General features: G+C 45.0%; 1 protein-coding gene across 6 annotated transcripts in view; it reads right to left on the bottom strand.

Annotated features, from left to right (window-relative positions):
- pign (phosphatidylinositol glycan anchor biosynthesis, class N) overlaps positions 1-19,074 on the bottom strand; it is a 204,013-nt gene that overhangs the window by 71,322 nt on the left and 113,617 nt on the right. For all 6 annotated transcript variants that reach the window (XM_070880352.1, XM_070880351.1, XM_070880346.1 and 3 more), the window contains 6 exons: positions 16,096-16,278; positions 15,657-15,799; positions 11,914-12,013; positions 9,566-9,658; positions 8,079-8,170; positions 2,140-2,254 (listed from right to left, as the gene is read on the bottom strand). In XM_070880352.1, coding sequence (XP_070736453.1) covers positions 2,140-2,254; positions 8,079-8,170; positions 9,566-9,658; positions 11,914-12,013; positions 15,657-15,799; positions 16,096-16,278 — 726 coding nt within the window. The remainder of the gene's footprint in view (positions 1-2,139; positions 2,255-8,078; positions 8,171-9,565; positions 9,659-11,913; positions 12,014-15,656; positions 15,800-16,095; positions 16,279-19,074) is intronic.

The raw sequence follows: 19,074 nt of genomic DNA, 5'->3' as shown, positions 1-19,074 counted from the left end.
CCACATAAAAGATTACTGCACAAGATAAAAGTTCACGGGGTTGGGGATAATATATTAGCATGGATAGAGAATTGGCTAACTAACAGAAAACAGAGAGTCAGGATAAATGGGTCATTTTCTGGTTGGCAAACAATAACTAGTGGGGTGCCGAAGGGATCAGTGCTGGGTTCTCAACTATTTACAATCTATATTAATTACTTGGATGAACGGACTGAGTGTAATGTAGCCAAGTTTGCTGATGATACAAAGATGGGTGGGAAAGCAAATTGTGAGGACACAAAAAATTTGCAAAGGGATATAGACAGGCTAAGTGAGTGGGCAAAAATTTGGCAGATGGAATACAATGTGGGAAAATGTGAAGTTATCCACTTTGGCAGAAAAAAAATAGAAAAGCAAATTATAATTTAAATGGAGAAAAATTGCTAAGTGCTGCAGCACAGAGGGACCTGGGGGTCCTTGTGCATGAAACACAAAAAGTTAGTATGCCGGTACAGCAAGTAATCAGGAAGGCAAATGGAATGTTGGCCTTTATTGCAAGGGGGATGGAGTATAAAAGCAGAGAAGTCCTGCTACAATTGTACAGGGTATTGGTGAGGCCACACCTGGAGTACTGTGTACAGTTTTGGTCTCCGTATTTAAGGAAGGATATACTTGCACTGGAGGCTGTTCAGAGAAGGTTCATAGGTTAATTCCGGAGATGAGGGGGTTGGCTTATGAAAATAGTTTGAGTAGGTTGGGCCTATACTCAGTGGAATTCAGAAGATTGAGAGGTGATCTTATTGAAACATATAAGATAACGAGGGGGCTCGACAAGGTGGATGCAGAGAGGATATTTCCACTCATAGGGGAAACTAAAACTAGGGGACATAGTTTCAGAATAAGGGGCCGCCCATTTAAAACACGAGGAGGAATTTCTTCTCTCAGAGGGTTGTAAATCAGTGGAATTCTCTGCCCTAGAGAGCTGTGGAGTTTGTGTCATTGGATATATTTAAGGTGGAGATAGACAGATTTTTGAGCGATAAGGGAGTGAAGTGTTGTGGGGAGTGGGAAGGGAAATGGACCCGAGTCCATGATCGGATCAGCCATGGTCTTATTAAATGGCGGAGCAGGCTCAAGGGGCCAGTGGCCGACTCCTGCTCCTATTACTTATGTTCTTAAGTCTTTCTTTTCTTTTTTTAGCGTTCTAATTATGTGCGAATAACACTATGTAAATGAACGATTTAGACAACACGGCGATAGACCATCTGACTGGTCCAGTGCAGGAGGAGGGAGGAACTTCCAGCTCTACAATTCGTCAAAGTGATCCTTAGCTCAGCTGTGCGAGCGAGAGGGAGGCTCAGTAAAGGCAGGTATCTGTAGGTGCTTTTCCACAGTCACAAGTAGCTGGGGGGTTACTGCTGCCAAGCAACGCATTGGCTTTTGCAGGAATCGGGTACGGATGGACCTCAAGTGAGGTCAGGGCCTGACATTCACTGCTGAGGTCCAGTCACAAAATTCGGCGACTAGTGAGAGCCACGGCAGGGGATTTGATGGGGCCTGGATGGGGAAAAAAGTTGGAAGGGAAAGCAGACATGGAAAAAAACAATCTACATTTATGAATCTGTGTATACGCGACACTTCCGAGAACGAGCGGAAGACAGAAACAGAAAAATGAACGCGAAACTGAGGAATGTTTCTTTTTTGGTTCCACTGTTTATTGTCAAAAATATATATATATATTTTCCACTGATTATAAAATGTTTTAAAGAATTATATTTGGTGCACATTTTACGTATTAAATGTGCATTTAACAAAGTGCTGGTGAAAATCAGTACTCGGAGCATAAGAACATAAGAAATAGGAGCAGGAGTCGGCCATTCGGCCCCTCGAGCCTGCTCCGCCATTTAATGAGATCATGGCTGATCCGATCATGGACTCAGCTCCACTTCCCCGCCCGCTCCCCATAACCCTTTACTCCCCTTTTAGTTCAAGAATAGAATGAGAGAATTGTGAATATCACTCAATCAGCAATCACAATGCTGCAATGATAAGAAGGAGTTCTTTCTTTAAAGGGCGCAAGGTAAATACATGTTACTAAAAGTAATTAAAAGTCCTGGATAAGAATGTGACCCTGTATAAATATGAGGAATATATCCAAACCTGCGCGGTGTAGATACTTCGGTTTACTGTAGTTTCAACTGTGTTTGTCTTTGCAGTCTTGAAAGTAGTGAAGAAGGTGAAGGTGGCAATGATAGTCAGTACTCCAGCTCCTGTTCTGTTTCCATGAAAAGACAACAAATTAAAATATACTTGTTGATCTTCTGTGACATTGAGTAGGCCAAGGCTTCTTCGGCAGCACCTCCCAAACCCGTGACCTCTACCACCTAGAAGGACAAGGGCAGCAGGCGCATGGGAACACCACCACCTCCACGTTCCCCTCCCAGTCACACACCATCCTGACTTGGAAATATATCGGCCGTTCCTTCATCGTCGCTGGGTCACAATCCTGGAACTCCCTCCCTAACAGCACTGTGGGAGCACCTTCACCACACGGACTGCAGCGGTTCAAGGCGGCGGCTCACCACCACCTTCTCAAGGGGCAATTAGGGATGGGCAATAAATGCCGGCCTTGGCAGCAACACCCACATCCCAGGAACAAATTTTTTTTTTTTTTTAAAAAGGCCACTCAGCCCATCAAACCTGTAAAAATGAGAGATTCATACTACACAGTAGGAGGCCATTCAGCCCATCATTCCTGTGCCAGCTCTTTGGTAGTGCTGTCCAATTAATCCCACTGCCCCCTGCTCTTTTCCCGTAGCCCCTGCAAATTTTTCCTTTTCACGTATATACCCAGCTTAAAGTATAGAATATAATCACTACACTAATCTACAATAAATGGAACATTTCATCACAGTAAATTTTCCAGCCCAGGATTTAACATGGTGCAGTGTGCTTTCCAGGGACCACATTCACTGTTTTACAAGATAATGCTTATTTTATGACTGATATCAGGAAATTCTTCTTCACATAGAGAGAAAACAACCTGTGGAATAAAATTACAAATAGGGCAGTGGATGTGAAAAGGCCAGATGCATTTAATGAACCCTTGAACGTACTGCCATTCAATCAGACCACGGTGATCTATACCTCAACTCTATATTCCTTGACGCCCTCATCCGTGCCTTTGTTACCTCTAGACTTGACCATTCCAACACACGTCTAGCTGGCCTCCCACATTCTACCCTATGTAAACTTGAGGTGATCCAAAACTCGGCTGTCTGTGTCCTAACTCGCACCAAGTCCCGCTCACCCATCACCCCGTGCCCACTGACCTACATTGGCTCCTGGTTAAACGACGCCTCGATTTTAAAATTCCCATCCTTCTTTACAAATCCCTCCTTGGCCCTCACCCCTCCCTATCTCAGTAATCTCCTCCAGCCAGTCCCCCTCCCCCTGCCTCCCCACCCCACCCCGCCCCCCCCACCCCCACCCAAAGATGTCTGCGCTCCTCTAATTCTGCCCTCTTGACCATCCCTGATTATAATCGCTCCACCATCGGTGGCCGTGCCTTCTGTTGCCTGGACCCCAAGCTCTGGAACTCCATCCCTAAACCTCTCCGCCTCCCGACCCCTCTCTCCTCCTTCAAGACGCTCCTTAACTCCTACCTCTTTCTGCCGTAATTTCATCTTATCTGACTCGGCATCAAATTTATTTGTTTTGTCTTATAACGCTCCTGTGAAGCGCCTTGGGACGTTGCATTACGTTACAGGCACTATATAAATACAAGTTGTTGTTGATTAATCTCAGATCTCAGTCTTGAAAATGTCAATTGACCCCCAGCATCCACAGTTTTTTTTTTAGGGGAGCGAGTTCCAGATTTCCACCACCCTTTGTGTAAAAGGTCTTTCCTGATTTCACTCCTAAATGGTTTAGTTCTAATTTTGAGATTGTGCCCAACTGCTGCTTCTCCTTCCCTCCCCACCCCCCACCACCCGCACCCCCCCCTCCTTCTCCCCCCTCCCAGCCGAGTCTGGATTTCTCCCCACTGGAAGTAATAGTTTCTCTATTTCTACCCTCTCGAATTCCTTTGATCATTTTAAACACCTCGATTGGATCACTCACCCAACCTTCTAGACGCGAGGGAGTACAAGATAACTTTGTACAAGCATGTCCTCAGAATTTAAACCTTTAAGCCTTATTCTGGTAAACCGCGCTGCACCCACTCCAAGACTTCTCCGAGGTGCGGTGCCCAAAACTGGATGCAGTGCTCCGGATGCAATCTGATCAAAGCTCCGTACAACTGAAACATTAACTTCCTCCCCTTCGCATTCCAGTCGCCTTGAGATAAAGGTCAACATTCCATCCGTTCTGGTTAACTTTTGTACCTGTGCACTCGCTTCGACTGTTTATTGTGCACAAATCCCTTTTGCTCCTCCACAGTCCCTCGTCTCTCACCATTAAGAGAATATTGTGATTTGCATATCTTGGATTTAATTTGGATAACTTCATACTTCTCCACACTGAACTCCATCCGCCAGTAACCAGTGAGGGGTATTGAATCCTTGTCTCTGAATCCTCTCTCCCTCTTTCAACCCTTTCTCCCTCTGAATCGCCCCTCCTCTCTCACCATATGTTCTCAACTACCTTCTCTCGCATTCAATCAACTCATTCTAAATTCTAAAGGGGCAAAGTGTGTTAAAAAGACAAGCCTGAATGCTCTGTGCCTCAATGCGACGAATTAACTGCGCAGATAGCAGTTAACGGATATGATATAATTGGGATCACGGAGACATGGCTCCAGGGTGACCAAGGCTGGGAACTCAACATCCAGGGGTATTCAACATTCAGGAAGGATAGACAGAGAGGAAAAGGAGGCCGGGTGGCGTTGCTGGTTAAAGAGGAAATTAATGCAATAGTAAGGACGGACATTAGCTTGAATGATGTGGAATCGGTATGGGTGGAGCTACGGAATACCAAAGGGCAGAAAACGCTAATGGGAGTTGTGTACAGACCACCAAACAGTACTATGAGGCTGGGGACAGCTTCAAACAAGTAATTAGGGATGCATGCAACAAAGGTACATCAGTTAGCATGGGCGACTTTAATCTACATATAGATTGAACTAACCAAACTGGTAGCAATGCGGTGGAGGAGGATTTCCTGCAGTGTATCAGGGATGGTTTTCTAGACCAATATGTCGAGGAACCAACTCAACAGCTGGCCATCCTAGACTGGGTGATGTGTAATGAGAAAGGACTAAATAGCAATCTTGTTGTGCGAGGCCCCTTGGGGAAGAGTGACCATAATATGGTAGAATTCTTTATTAAGATGGAGAGTGACACAGTTAGTTCAGAGACTAGGGTCCTGAATTTAAGGAAAGGTAACTTTGATGGTATGAGATGTGAATTGGCTAGAATAGACCGGCAAATGATACTTAAAGGGTTGACGGTGGATAGGCAATGGCAAACATTTAAAGATCACATGGATGAACTTCAACAATTGTACATCCCTGTCTGGAGTAAAAATAAAACGGGGAAGGTGGCTCAACCGTGGCTAACAAGGGAAATTAAGGATAGTGCTAAATCCAAGGAAGGGGCATATAAATTGGCCAAAAAAAGCAGCAAACCGGAGGACTGGGAGAATTTTATAACTCAGCAGAAGAGGACAAAGGGTTTAATTAGGAGGGGGGAAATAGAGTATGAGAGGAAGATTGCCAGGAACATAAAAACTGACTGCAAAAGCTTCTATAGATATGTGAAGAGAAAAAGACTAGTGAAGACAAACGTAGATCCCTTGCAGTCAGAATCAGGTGAATTTATAAATGGGGAACAAAGAAATGGCGGACCAATTGAACAAATACTGTCTTCATGAAGGAAGACACAAATAACTTTCCAGAAATACAAGGGGACCGAGGGTCCAGTGAGAAGGAGGAACTGAAGTATATCCTTATTAAGCAGGAAATTGTGTTAGGGAAATTGATGGGATTGAAGGCCGATAAATCCCCAGGGCCTGATAGTCTGCATCCCAGAGTACTGAAGGAAGTGGCCCTAGAAATAGTGGATGCATTGGGGATCATTTTCCAACAGTCTATCAACTCTGGATCAGTTCCTATGGACTGGAGGGTAGCTAATGTAACACCACTTTTTAAGAAAGGAGGGAGAGAGAAAATGGGTAATTATAGACCGTTTAGCCTGACATCAGTAGTGGGGAAAATATTGGAATCAACTATTAAAGATGAAATAACAGCACATTTGGAAAGCAGTGACAGGATCGGTCCAAGTCAGCATGGATTTATGAAAGGGAAATCAGACTTGACAAATCTTCTAGATTTTTTTTTGAGGATGTAACTGGTAGAGTGGACAAGGGAGAACCAGTGGATGTGGTGTATTTGGACTTTCAAAAGGCTTTTGACAAGGTCCCATACAAGAGATTGGTGTACAAAATTAAAGCACATGGTATTGGGGATAATGTACTGACGTGGATAGAGAACTGGTTGGCAGACAGGAAGCAGAGAGTCGGGATAAACGGGTCCTTTTCAGAAAGGCAGGCAGTGACTAGTGGGGTGCCGCAGGGCTCAGGGATCAGTGCTGGGACCCCAGCTATTTACAATATACATTAATGATTTAGATGAAGGAATTGAGTGTAATATCTCCAAGTTTGCAGATGACACTAAGCTGGGTGGCGGTGTGAGCTGTGAGGAGGATGCTAAGAGGCTGCAGGGTGACTTGGACAGGTTAGGTGAGTGGGCAAGCGCATGGCAGATGCAGTATAATGTGGATAAATGTGAGGTTATCCATTTGGTGCCAAAAACACGAAGGCAGAATATTATCTGAATGGCGGCAGATTAGGAAAAGGGGAAGTGCAGCGAGACCTGGGTGTCATGGTACATCAGTCATTGAAAGTTGGCATGCAGGTACAGCAGGTGGTGAAGGCGGCAAATGGTATGTTGGCCTTCATAGCTAGGGGATTTGAGTATAGGAGCAGGGAGGGCTTACTGCAGTTGTACACAGCCTTAGTGAGGCCTCACCTGGAATATTATGTTCAGTTTTGGTCTCCTAATCTGAGGAAGGATGTTCTTGTTATTGAGGGAGTGCAGCGAAGGTTAACCAGACTGATTCCCAGGATGGCAGGACTGACATATGAGGAGAGACTGGATCGACTGGGCTTGTATTCACTGAAGTTTAGAAGGATGAGGGGGATCTCATACAAACATATAAAATTCTGACGGGACTAGACAGGTTAGATGCAAGAAGAATGTTCCTGATGTTGGGGAAGTCCAGAACCAGGGGACATAGTCTAAGGATAAGGGGTAAGCCATTTAGGACTGAGATGAGGAGAAACTTCTTCACTCAGAGAGTTGTTAACTTGTGGAATTCCCTACCACAGAGAGTTGTTGATGCCCGTTCATTGGATATATTCAAGAGCGAGTTAGATATGGTCCTTGCGGCTAAAGGGATCAAGGGGTATGGAGGGAAAGCAGGAAAGGGGTACTGAGGTGAATGATCAGCCATGATCTTATTGAATGGTGGTGCAGGCTCGAAGGGCTGAATGGCCTACTCCTGCACCTATTTTCTATGTTTCTATCCCCTCTCAACCTTCTCCTCTCTTTTAACCTGCCGCTCTTTCACAATTCACTTTCTCTCCTCCTCTCTTATCTGCTCCCTCAAAGTTGCTTTGTTTGCTTTCAAAATTATTATTTTTTAAATCAAATTAGAATGAGGAAAGACACCATCTTTCTCTGTCTCTCTCCTGATAGCCATCAGGAACGGAAACCCGCTTCGATTTGTCCACTGCCTAGCCAGGGGCACTGAGGCTAACTGTAGCGCCTCAACCACTGCCCTGGCTCAGCTTGTCAAGCTCAGAAGAGACCAGAGATGGAACCTTCCTGGTCTATGCGGCACACGACACATATCGGGTCTCAAAATATTTAAAAGTGATTTCTTCCTCAATTATTGTTTGAAAACATAAAAACGCGTAACTTATTTGACTTTGCACATTACCACCGTACTGAATGATTAAAATCCCTCGATCTAAATTTGTCCAATTTCCAGATAAAACACTAATTTTTTTTAGGAAGAAGTGATTGCGTGTAAACTTACACAAGTGTAATATTGGGGTTCCTTCCAACAACTGGCATCAATGGAAATACAGCCAGGATGAAGCTGCAAAAAATCCAACTTAAAGACAACACCTAAGTGGAAGAAAACCAAGTATCAGAAATAAAAAATAAGATTAACACAAATCGTATTGATGTGGCAACCAAGTTTTAGCCTGTAAAATAAGATTTTCCAGATTGCGTGAATATTACAGTCAGTAGATGACAACCCTTTTATATCTGGGTTTACAGCGGAGACTGACAGATGCGCAAAAACCTTAGCATTTGTTCCAGTTCCTGGGGGTGGGGGTAATAATTGCTATAATTACTGTTAAAGAACAGAGATCACAGTTCCCATCTCTGGATATACTGAATACTTGTATATAAAGCAAAATGACTCGCTCCCTGTCAGCCGTGGGAAAGAAGAATGAAAGGTGATCTCATTGAAATAATATAAGATTCTGAGGGGGATTGACAGGGTAGATGCAGGGAGGATGTTTCCCCTGGGCTGGAGGGTCTAGAACCAGGGGTCACAGTCTCAGGATAAGGGGTCAGCCATTTAGGACGGAGATGGGAAGAAATTGCTTCACTCAGAGGGTGGTGAATCTTTTGAATTCTCTGCCCCAGAGGGCTGTGGATGCTGAGTCGTTGAGTATATTCAAGGCTGAGATCGATAGTGTTGTGTATCTGTAAAGCATGCACTCCCATGTTCCGCCACCAGGGAGCTCATCCCCTGAAGTCCCAAGGGATCCCAGCATCCCTTGGGAGCACTGTATATAAGCCGGCCCCCTAAGGCCTGTTTCTCACTCTGGAGTGTCTTATTAAAGACTGAGGTCACTGTTACTTTAACCTCCGTGTGTGCAGCCTCATCTGTGTTCGGAACACAATAGATAGACTTTTGGAATCTAAGGGAATCAAGGGATACGGAGATCGGGCAACTGAGGGAGCAGACAGGGCTTCGGTTTAACGTCTCGTCCAAAAGACGGCACCTCTGACAGTGCGGCACTCCCTCAGTACTGCCCCTCCGACAGTGCGGCACTCCCTCAGTACTGTCCCTCCGACAGTGCGACGTTCCCTCAGCACTGCACTGGGAGTGTCAGCCTCGATTTTTGTGCTCAAGTCTCTGGAGTGGGACTTGAACCCACAACCTTCTGGCTCAGAGGAGAGAGTGTTACCCACTGAGACACAGTATCTGTGACAGAAAAATGTTTTGCTACTCACTGTGATTTCAATGCCTGAAATAGAAGGAAGAGACAGTGCGATACTCCAACTAAAACCTGGTCCCAGAGATGAAAAGCTTGGCGTTCTAAATCCTTGCATTACTCTGTCTCCACATTGTAAATTTGTTTTGAACACAATTTAATAAAAAAAAGAGTGAGATTTATATTTAGGTAAGGCTATAAAGATAGATAGCGAAACGCCAGTGTCATGCAAAGACAGGTTATTTTTAGGATCTAATAATACCGGATAAGTGAAATAACAGATGGGCACCTTGTTCCGATGAGACAATTTTGACAGCAGTGGCCAACCTGCAAATGCGACCAGCCCAATTGTGAGGACTTCACGGTAGAAGAAACTCGCAATCTAAAAAAACAATTAACATCCTGACATCAGACATGGATGCAAAACAATTTAAAGTCAGGAACACTATTACACAAAGCACAGCTAAGGGAAATGGAAATCTGTGTTAGTGCCACAACACAATGGTTTGGCAACACTCAGTATTTATTGCAACATCCGAAGATAAATTGTTAAGGTGTCAGCACGGCTAAATGTCTGCAGCTTATTTCCGCAAAGGCAGTTTAGAGTGTGCTCTCGTTATTTCTATTTAAGTGGTGTAAAGCAGTGTTGTCGAACACAAGAAGTAGGAGCAGGAGTAGGCCATACGGCCCCTCGAGCCTGCTCCACCATTCAATGAGATCCTTTTCAGCGCGGCGCCCTCTACAGGGGATTTGTGGAGTGTGTGAGCAGGTCAAGCAACAGCAAGGCTCTTCAACCAGATTGAAGACACCTCAGAGACACGCAGGGGCTGAGATTCAGGGTCCGGATAAGGCTCGTTACCGCCATTTTGCGGCGGCCATGCGGCAGAATCGAGTAGCCGCCACGTTGCAGCCCACTGGCCGCCACGATCCAAATTCATCTTGGGGATTTTTCGGGCGGTCCCCACTTCCATCCCGCTGCTGCCCCAAGCGCGTCATCAAAGCGCGTACCATCGCTCTACTGCACCTCCATCCCACTCCGCGTGGAATTTACCGTAAAAAAAAAAATCGATGATCCACCGCGTGTGCCCCGACAGCTTTTTCTGTCAGTGCATCTTATTTTTTTCCTATGAGCCATGTTTTTTGTTTGCGGGCCAACTTCCCGATCGGCCGGACAATTCTGGCCACAGGTTCGGCCAGGCCGCCAACAGGCACGCCCTCCTGGGTGCCAGGCCGCTGGCCCGGCTGAAACTCTCACTGGTGGACCAGTGGCTGAAACTTAAAAAAAAATATATCGCTGCTTCTCTCCCCTTTAAATGAGGGGAGACACGTGGTGATGTACACGTACAGTGACATCACCACTGCTCCGCTGCTGAGTGACAGCAGCAGAGATTCCGTTCCGCTCCCACTTCCGCCCCTCACCAACACTTCCCGTCGCACTTCCGCTCCCATTATTACCGGCTTCTGGTCCGATCTGAAAAAAAACGTCAGAGGAGAAAATCGATCGAGTTCCCTCCTCATCGGACCCGACGGTAAAAACAGCAAAAAAAATGGTAAGTGCCCCAGCTTTCTGACCCCCTGAATTTCAGCCCCTCGGTCCAGGACGTGCAAGTTAGAATATTTAATTCAATGCAAAATCATGTACAGAAAGCAAAAGAGAGGGGATTGAGAGAGAGTGATAAAAGAGACAAAGAAAAAGCAAAAAAAAGTTTTTATTTAATTTTTTTTTTAAATCTCCAACAATAATTAAATTCTGAAGGAATGAGACTCCACAACTGTAAAATTAATTAGGGCCAAAGAGGTTGTCCTAAAGCCGTACAGTCTGCTCATTTGTTTCAAATGTTGCACTGGGCGTTGGTAATTCATCACATTTGCCGTGGGACCGTTCGGCCCAAACATTCCATGCCGGCATTTCTGCTCCCATCCTTCCTTACCTAACTCTCTTCAACATAGCCCTCTGTTCCCTTCTCCCTCGCATGCTTATCTAGCCTCCCCTGAAATGATGTCACCTGTGGCACAGTGGGTAACACATTCACCTCCGAATCAGAAGGCTGTGGGTTCAAATCCCACTCCAGGGGCTTGAGCACATAAGTCTAGGCCGACACGCCAGTGCTGCCATGTCAGGGGTGCCGTCTTTCGGATGGGACGTTAAACAAAGGCCCCGTCTGCTCTCTCAGGTGGACATAAAAGATCCCATGGCACTATTTCGAAGAAGAGCAGGGGAGTTATCCCCGGTGTCCTGGGGCCAAAATTTATCCCTCAATCAACATCACTAAAAAAGTTTATCTGGTCATTATCACATTGCTGCTTGTTATTGGCTGCCGCGTTTCCTACATTACAACAGTGATTACACTCTAAAAAGTACTTCATTAACTGTAATGCGCTTTGGGACATCCAGTGGTCGCGAAAGCCATTATATAAAAGTAAGTCTTTTTTGTGTTATTCGCCTCAACCACTTCCTGTGGTAGTTTTAAAACTAAGTTTACTTTTTTCCCCTCACACCACCGTTTTCTGTGAAATTCCTTGCCCAATTGGCGGTAATGTTGTGCTGGGAACTCAAATCTACCCGAGTTGGGATTGCCCAAAGAGTTAGGATACTTCTGTTTTAGCCAGGATTGGAAAATAGTTTGCACCACTTACCATTGTTTCAATGCCCAGAATAAAAAGCAGCAAATAGCCAATGGATTTTGCAGGAGGATGCGTTGAAACTGAATTGATTACATTTTGAATAACTCCAAACCTGTTAAATTAAGTTAAAAAAAAATATATAAATTATTATTTCAGATCAGTCTTATCTCGGAGAACCCAAATTCCATTTCCAGCAACAAGTAACATTCATAAAATAATGTTCCTTAAAGTAGATAAACGCTGTAACAGTAAGCTGTAAGTGACATTTACTAAAAATAGCAAACTATACATACAGGCTTGAAATGCCAATAGTGCAGCAAGTATAGTGACATCTAGGACTATCTGAATATCTGCAGATTCGAACTCCCATAGCTCCATCAGCACAGACACAATGGGCCAAATGTACTCCTCCTGTGTCGTAATTTTTATCTTCTATGAATAGTTTAAATTGTGTCCGTGCCAGTCGGGACATGCATTTAAGGGGCGGCTCGGTAAGAACATGAGGGAGAAGGGAATAGAAGGGTAAGCTGGTAGATTTAGATGAGGACAGACGGGAGGAGGCTCGAGTGGAGCATAAACACCAACACGGACTGGTTGGTTCGAATGGCCTGTTTCTGTGCCGTATATTCTGCTGCCAGCGAGCATATGGACAGAAACCCTGGGCATCGCAGCTGCAGTTTTTTGGTATGTGGTGGTGACGTTGAGATAAATGTATCCCAATGCACCATCATACTCAACTGAATGTGACGTTTAACTAAATGCAAAGTTTTGAAACAGCCACCTAATGTTCCACATCTTACAGGTTCTTGGAAGTTTAAAAGTGTGTGCGGAGAAAAAGCTGAAAAAGAAGCATTATCCAAGTTCGTAAGCTGAAGACTATTATAGAATCATGGAAATTTACGTCACAGAAGGAGGCCATTCGGCTCATTGTGTCCACGCCGGCCAACAAAGAGCTATCCAGCCTAATCCCACTTTCCAGCTCTTGGTCCGTAGCCCTGTGGGTTACAGCACTTCAAGTGCACATCCAAGTACCTTTTAAATGCGGTGAGAGTTTCTGCCTCTACCACCCTTTCAGGCAGTGAGTTCCAGACCCTCACTGCCCTCCCTCACTGCCCTCTGGGTGAAAATAGTTCTCCTCAAATTCCCTCTAAAGCTCCAACCAATTACTTTAAATCTATGCCCCCTGATTATTGACCCCTCTGCTAAGGGGAAATAGGTCCTTTCTATCTACTCTATCTAGGTTCCTCATAATTTTATACACCTCAATTAAATCTCCTCTCAGCCTCCTCTGTTCCAAAGAAAACAACCCCAGCCTATCCAATCTTTCCTCATAATTAAAGTTCTCCAATCCTGGCAACATCCTCTTTATTATTTTTAATATTATTCAATCTTACTTTTGATATGGTTTTCTCTCACCTATTGGAGATTATAATGAATGGTCTAGTTGATTCTATGTTAGAATAGGAAACCATGAGCTAATTAAAGCACACTCTACCACTAATAAAAGGCTGGAATTTCCTTTATAATCATGTAACTTTGTAATAATTTGTTGCTTTACCAGAATGATACCCAGACTCCAAGGGTTAAATTACGAGGAGAGATTACACAAATTAAGGTTGTATTCCATCGAACTTAGAAGGTCAAGGTGTAATTTGATCCAAGTTTTCAGGATATTAAGGGGAACAGACAGGGTAGACAGAGAGAAACTATTTCCGCTGGTTGGGGATTATATACAAGACTCTGGAGCATCGTCTAAAAATTAGAGCCAGACCTTTCAGGCATGAAGTTTGGAAACTTGACACACAAAGGGCTCAATTTTCCCAGTGATTTGCATTTTATTTTTGGCGCGCTGCTTTTTATGGCCCAAGTTAAAAAATACAAGTTGCCCCAATCAACGTGCTCGAGCATAACTCAGTTAGTTAAGTTTTTTTTGCATTCGTGTTTTTTTGAGTCGTGGTAGGGTGCGTAACCTGCCACCCGCGCCAATTATGCCCATTTAGGCAAGTTTGGCCAGCTCCGATTTACTCCAACTCTTCTTGGGCCGCGTATGTGGCCTCTGTCGAAAAACCTTCTGAGCAGTTAAGAAAATCGGTGCAGATAAGTAAATCAGCCCAGCAGCTGCAGTTCCAGGGCCCGGACAGCAGCAGCAGAGAGGTGAGAGAGAGTGGGAGAGAAGGGAGGGGAAGTCTTTCGGGCATAGTTAGGAGCAGGGATTGGGAGGGAGGAGGCCATTGAGCCAGGGATAGGTGCTGGGACCGGGAGGCCATTCAGCCAGGGATAGGTGTTGGGACCGGGAGGCCATTGAGCCAGGGATAGGTGCTGGGACTGGGAGGCCATTCAGCCAGGGATAGGTGCTGGGACTGGGAGGCCATTCAGCCAGGGATAGGTGCTGGGACCGAGAGGCCATTAAGCCAGGGATAGGTGCTGGGACTGGGAGGCCATTCAGCCAGGGATAGGTGCTGGGACCGGGAGGCCATTCAGCCAGGGATAGGTGCTGGGACCGGGAGGCCATTCAGCCAGGGATAGGTGCTGGGACCGAGAGGCCATTAAGCCAGGGATAGGTGCTGGGACTGGGAGGCCATTCAGCCAGGGATAGGTGCTGGGACCGGGAGGCCATTAAGCCAGGGATAGGTGCTGGGACCGGGAGGCCATTAAGCCAGGGATAGGTGCTGGGACCGAGAGGCCATTAAGCCAGGGATAGGTGCTGGGGCTGGGAGGCCATTCAGCCAGGGATAGGTGCTGGGACCGGGAGGTCATTCAGCCAGGGATAGGTGCTGGGACCGGGAGGCCATTCAGCCAGGGATAGGTGCTGGGACCGGCACGAGCATCGAGAGGGAGCTTTAATAATTTAATGGAGCTAAGTTGCTGCAATGTGTAATGTGCTTATGCAGGTTGCTGTGAGCTGGCTGTATGTTTCACTTTCCAGCCTCAGCCTGCATCGTGTCCCTGGTTACCGCAGCAACCCAATCTTTTTGGCGCAGATCAAGGCTCCATCCGCAAAACTAGACGACAGTCCAGGCGGTGTCAAAAAGAATACAAACGGGGAAACTTGGATTTTTTGGGGGCGTACTTGGGCCCCAAAACACAGGAGTAACTCTTCAAGTACGCCAAAAGACAACCTGGGGAAAACTGAGCCCAAAGGGTGGTAGAAATTTGGAACTCTCTCCCTCAAAATAGCCATTGGTTGAGTCAGTTGTTAACTTTAAATCTGAGATGGATATGACCAAAGATATTGAGGGATATGGGACAAGGGCAGGTATATGGAGTTAGGGCAAGATCAACCAAGATCTCATTGAATGGCAGAACAGGCTCGAGGGGCTAAATGGCCTCCCATTGTTTCTATATTCCAATGTTTTTTTTAAAAAACGGTATGGTTTGTTGAACTGTTGCAAGCTCCATACCATACTGAAAGGCATGTCTGTAGATTCCACACTTCAAAACTGCCCCAAGTAACATGTACTCCAATTTACCTTATCGCTTTAAAGAAAAATATTCTACACGTATTCTTTAAATGTAGTTTGTATCAGAGAATTTATCTGTTAAAGACAGCAGCAACAAAATGTTTTAAATCACAGTCTGCACAGCACCAACAGCGGTATGCATCAACAAGCCATCTGATCTGCAATCAGTAGACAAAAATATATAAATGCACAATAAATTTGAAAAAAAGTCCGTTTGCAGTCTTCAACATATTTTTTTTCTTGCATCTGTCCCTTGCCGTTTAAAAACCGGGGTCTAAATGATTTCCCACTTACTCCTTTATTACTGCGAACCACACTGGGACTGGTAGGAGGCAATAAACATAATAGGTCCATGGACAGCTCTGTACCAGCAGAAACAGCGTTATCGTCACACCAGCCCCAATGAATCCTGCAGGAAGGCAATCGCCGGACGACAGCTGTAAAACGCATGAAATACAACGTGCATTTACAATGGGGGTAGAACGGGCTCTGAAATCACACACATAATTCAGGATTTTAAAAAAAACAATGTTTGCCGTGATTATTTTTAATGATTTCAAACTGCCACAACTTTTAAGTGTTGCGAGACATTTTGGTAGCCTCCAAAATTATATCCACGATTTTACAGTCAACTCAACTAGAATGTTCATTTTATTTTTAAGTCGAAGCTCTCAGAGGTTACTGCAAGCGATGGGCCGTTATTTAAATACTTCGTTGAGTACTTTCCACCTACCTCGTTCAGCTTGGCGATTGGTTTGCTGAGTCTTGTGTGGAGTTTCACAATCAACACAAAAGCATAAGATGTCCAACCCACAAATCCCAGCACCACACTAATGCCCAAGAACACTCGATCATAGGTATGATAATAAGAGAGTCCTTCCAGAGCAAGGTCTATTAATGATTTGCAAAGACTGATCTGCAAGAGAAAACAAGGCCACAAATTATTTCACCAATAAAACAATAGCATGGATTATCAAACTGGAGATCAGTCAAAACATAAACAATTTTTGGTTAAAGTGGAAATATGGCAGGCTGCTTACCAGAATATAAATTTTTGAGAAAAGTAAAATTAAATGATAAATATATTGTAGTCTTTGAAGTACAGGTATCCCAAATCATCAATCTGGTTCACTTTTGAAATATTACCACATCACGGCTGAAGTTATTTGTTTCATTATATTAATTGTATTTCTCATCAATATATTTCTGGAAACTAATGAAATCAAGGGATATGGCGATAGGGTGGGAAAGTGGAGTTGAGGTAGAGGATCAGGTAGTGGGAAGCACTCTCACCCGAGTCAGGAGGTTGTGGGTTCAAGTCCCACTCCGCAGACTTGAGCACAAAAATCATCTAGGCTGACGCACTTCAGTGTAGTACTGAGGGAGCGCTGCACTGTCGGAGGGGCAGTACTGAGGGAGCGCTGCACTGTTGGAGGGGCAGTACTGAGGGAGCGCCGCACTGTCGGAGGGGCAGTGCTGAGGGGGCCCTGCACTGTTGGAGGTGCCGTCTTTCAGATGAGATGTTAAACCGAGGCCTCGTCCGTCCTCTCAGGTGTACGTAAAAGATCCCACGGCACTATTTCGAAAAGGAGTAGGGGAGTTATCCCCGGTGTCCTGGGGCCAATATTTATCCCTCAATCAACATCACAAACAGTTTCTCTGGTCATTATCACATTGCTGTTTGTGGGAGCTTGATGTGCGCAGGTTGGCTGCCGCGTTTCCCACATTACAACAGTGACTACACACCAAAAATTACTTCAGTGACTGTAAAGCGATTTGGCATGTCCTGAAGTCGTGAAAGGCGCTATATAAATGCAAGTCTTTCTTTTTTTCTTTCTTGGACTGCCAGTTTCCGGAGTAGATCATCTCAAGTGAAAACATCAACAATTTCTTGATAAAGTGGAATTATGGTAGGCTGCTTACCAGAATATAAATTTTGGAGAAAAGTCAAATTAAATGATAAATATATTGTAGTCTTTGAAGTACTGGTATCCCAAGGTGCATTAATAGGCTGTATATTTTGGTGTTTAAGAAGGCATACGGGATACTTGCCTTTATTAGCCGATGCATAGAATACAAAAGCAGCGAGTTTATGCTTGAACTGTATACAACACTGGTGAGGCCTGTGTGCAGTTCTGGTCACCACATTACAGGAAAGATATGACTGCACTAGAGAGGGTACAGAGGAGATTTACGAGGATGTTGCCTGGACTGGAGAATTTTAGCTGTGGGGAAAGATTGGATAGGTTGGTGTTATTTTCTTTGGAACAGAGGAGGTTGAGGGGAGACCTTATTGAGGTGTATAAAATTATGAGGGGCCGAGATAGAGTGGATAGAAAGGACCTATATCCATTAGCAGAGGGGTCAACAACCAATGGGCATAGATTTAAAGTAATTGGGAGAAGGTTAAAAAGGGATTTGAGGGGAAATTTCTTCACCCAGAGGGTGGTGGGGGTCTGGAACTCACTGCCTGAAAGGGTGGTAGAGGCAGAAACCCTCATCACATTTAAAAAGTACTTGGATGTGCACTTGAAGTGCCGTAACCTACAGGATTATGGACCAAGAGCTGGAAAGTGTGATTAGGCTGGGTAGCTCTTTATCAGCCGGTGCAGACACGATGGGCCGAATGGTCTCCTTCCATGCTGTCATTTTCCATGATTCTATGATATTAGATCTGGAGGGAGGCACATCAGGTAGGTATTTAGAAACATAGAAACATAGAAAATAGGTGCAGGAATAGGCCATTCGGCCCTTTGAGCCTGCACCACCATTCAATAAGATCATGGTTGATCATTCACCTCAGTACCCTTTCCTGCTTTCTCTCCATACCACTTGATCCCTTTAGCCGTAAGGGTCACATCTAACTCCCTCTTGAATATATCCAACAAACTGGCCTCAACAACTCTCTGCGGTAGGGAATTCCACAGGTTAACAACTCTGACTGAAGAAGTTTCTCCTCATCTCAGTCCTAAATGGCTTATCCCTTATCCTAAGACTATGTCCCTGGCTCTGGACTTCCACAACATCGGGAACATTCTTCCCGCAACTACCCTGTCCAGTCCCGTCAGAATCTTATACGTTTCTATGAGATCCCCTCTCATCCTTCTAAACTCCAATGTATAAAGGCCCAGTTGATCCAGTCTCTCCTCATAGGTCAGTCCAGCCATCCCTGGAATCAGTCTGGTGAACCTTCGCTGCACTCCCTCAATAGCAAGAACGTCCTTCCTCAGATTAGGAGACCAAAACTGAACACAATATTCCAGGTGAGACCTCACCAAGGCCCTGTACAACTGCAGTAAGACCTCCCTGCTCCTATACTCAAAACCCCTAGCTATGAAGGCCAACATACCATTTGCCTTCTTCACCACCTGCTGTACCTGCATGCCAACTTTCAATGACTGATGTACCATGACACCCAGGTCTCGTTACATCTCCCCTTTTCCTAATCTGCCGCCATTCAGATAATATTCTGCCTTCGTGTTTTTGCCACCAAAGTGGATAACCTCACATTTATCCACATTATACTGCATCTGCCATGCATTTGCCCACTCACCTACCCTGTCCAAGTCACCCTGCAGCCTCTTAGCGTCCTCCTCACAGCTCACACCGCCACCCAGTTTAATGTCATCTGCAAACTTGGAGATATTACACTCAATTCGTTCATCTAAATCATGAATGTATATTGTAAATAGCTGGGGTTATTCAGTTATTT

The sequence above is a fragment of the Pristiophorus japonicus genome, chromosome 5, assembly GCF_044704955.1.
Source record: "Pristiophorus japonicus isolate sPriJap1 chromosome 5, sPriJap1.hap1, whole genome shotgun sequence".
Classification (NCBI taxonomy): Eukaryota; Metazoa; Chordata; class Chondrichthyes; family Pristiophoridae; genus Pristiophorus; species Pristiophorus japonicus.
Note: the sequence above shows the minus strand (reverse complement) of the source record. Positions and strands in the feature narration are given on the sequence as shown.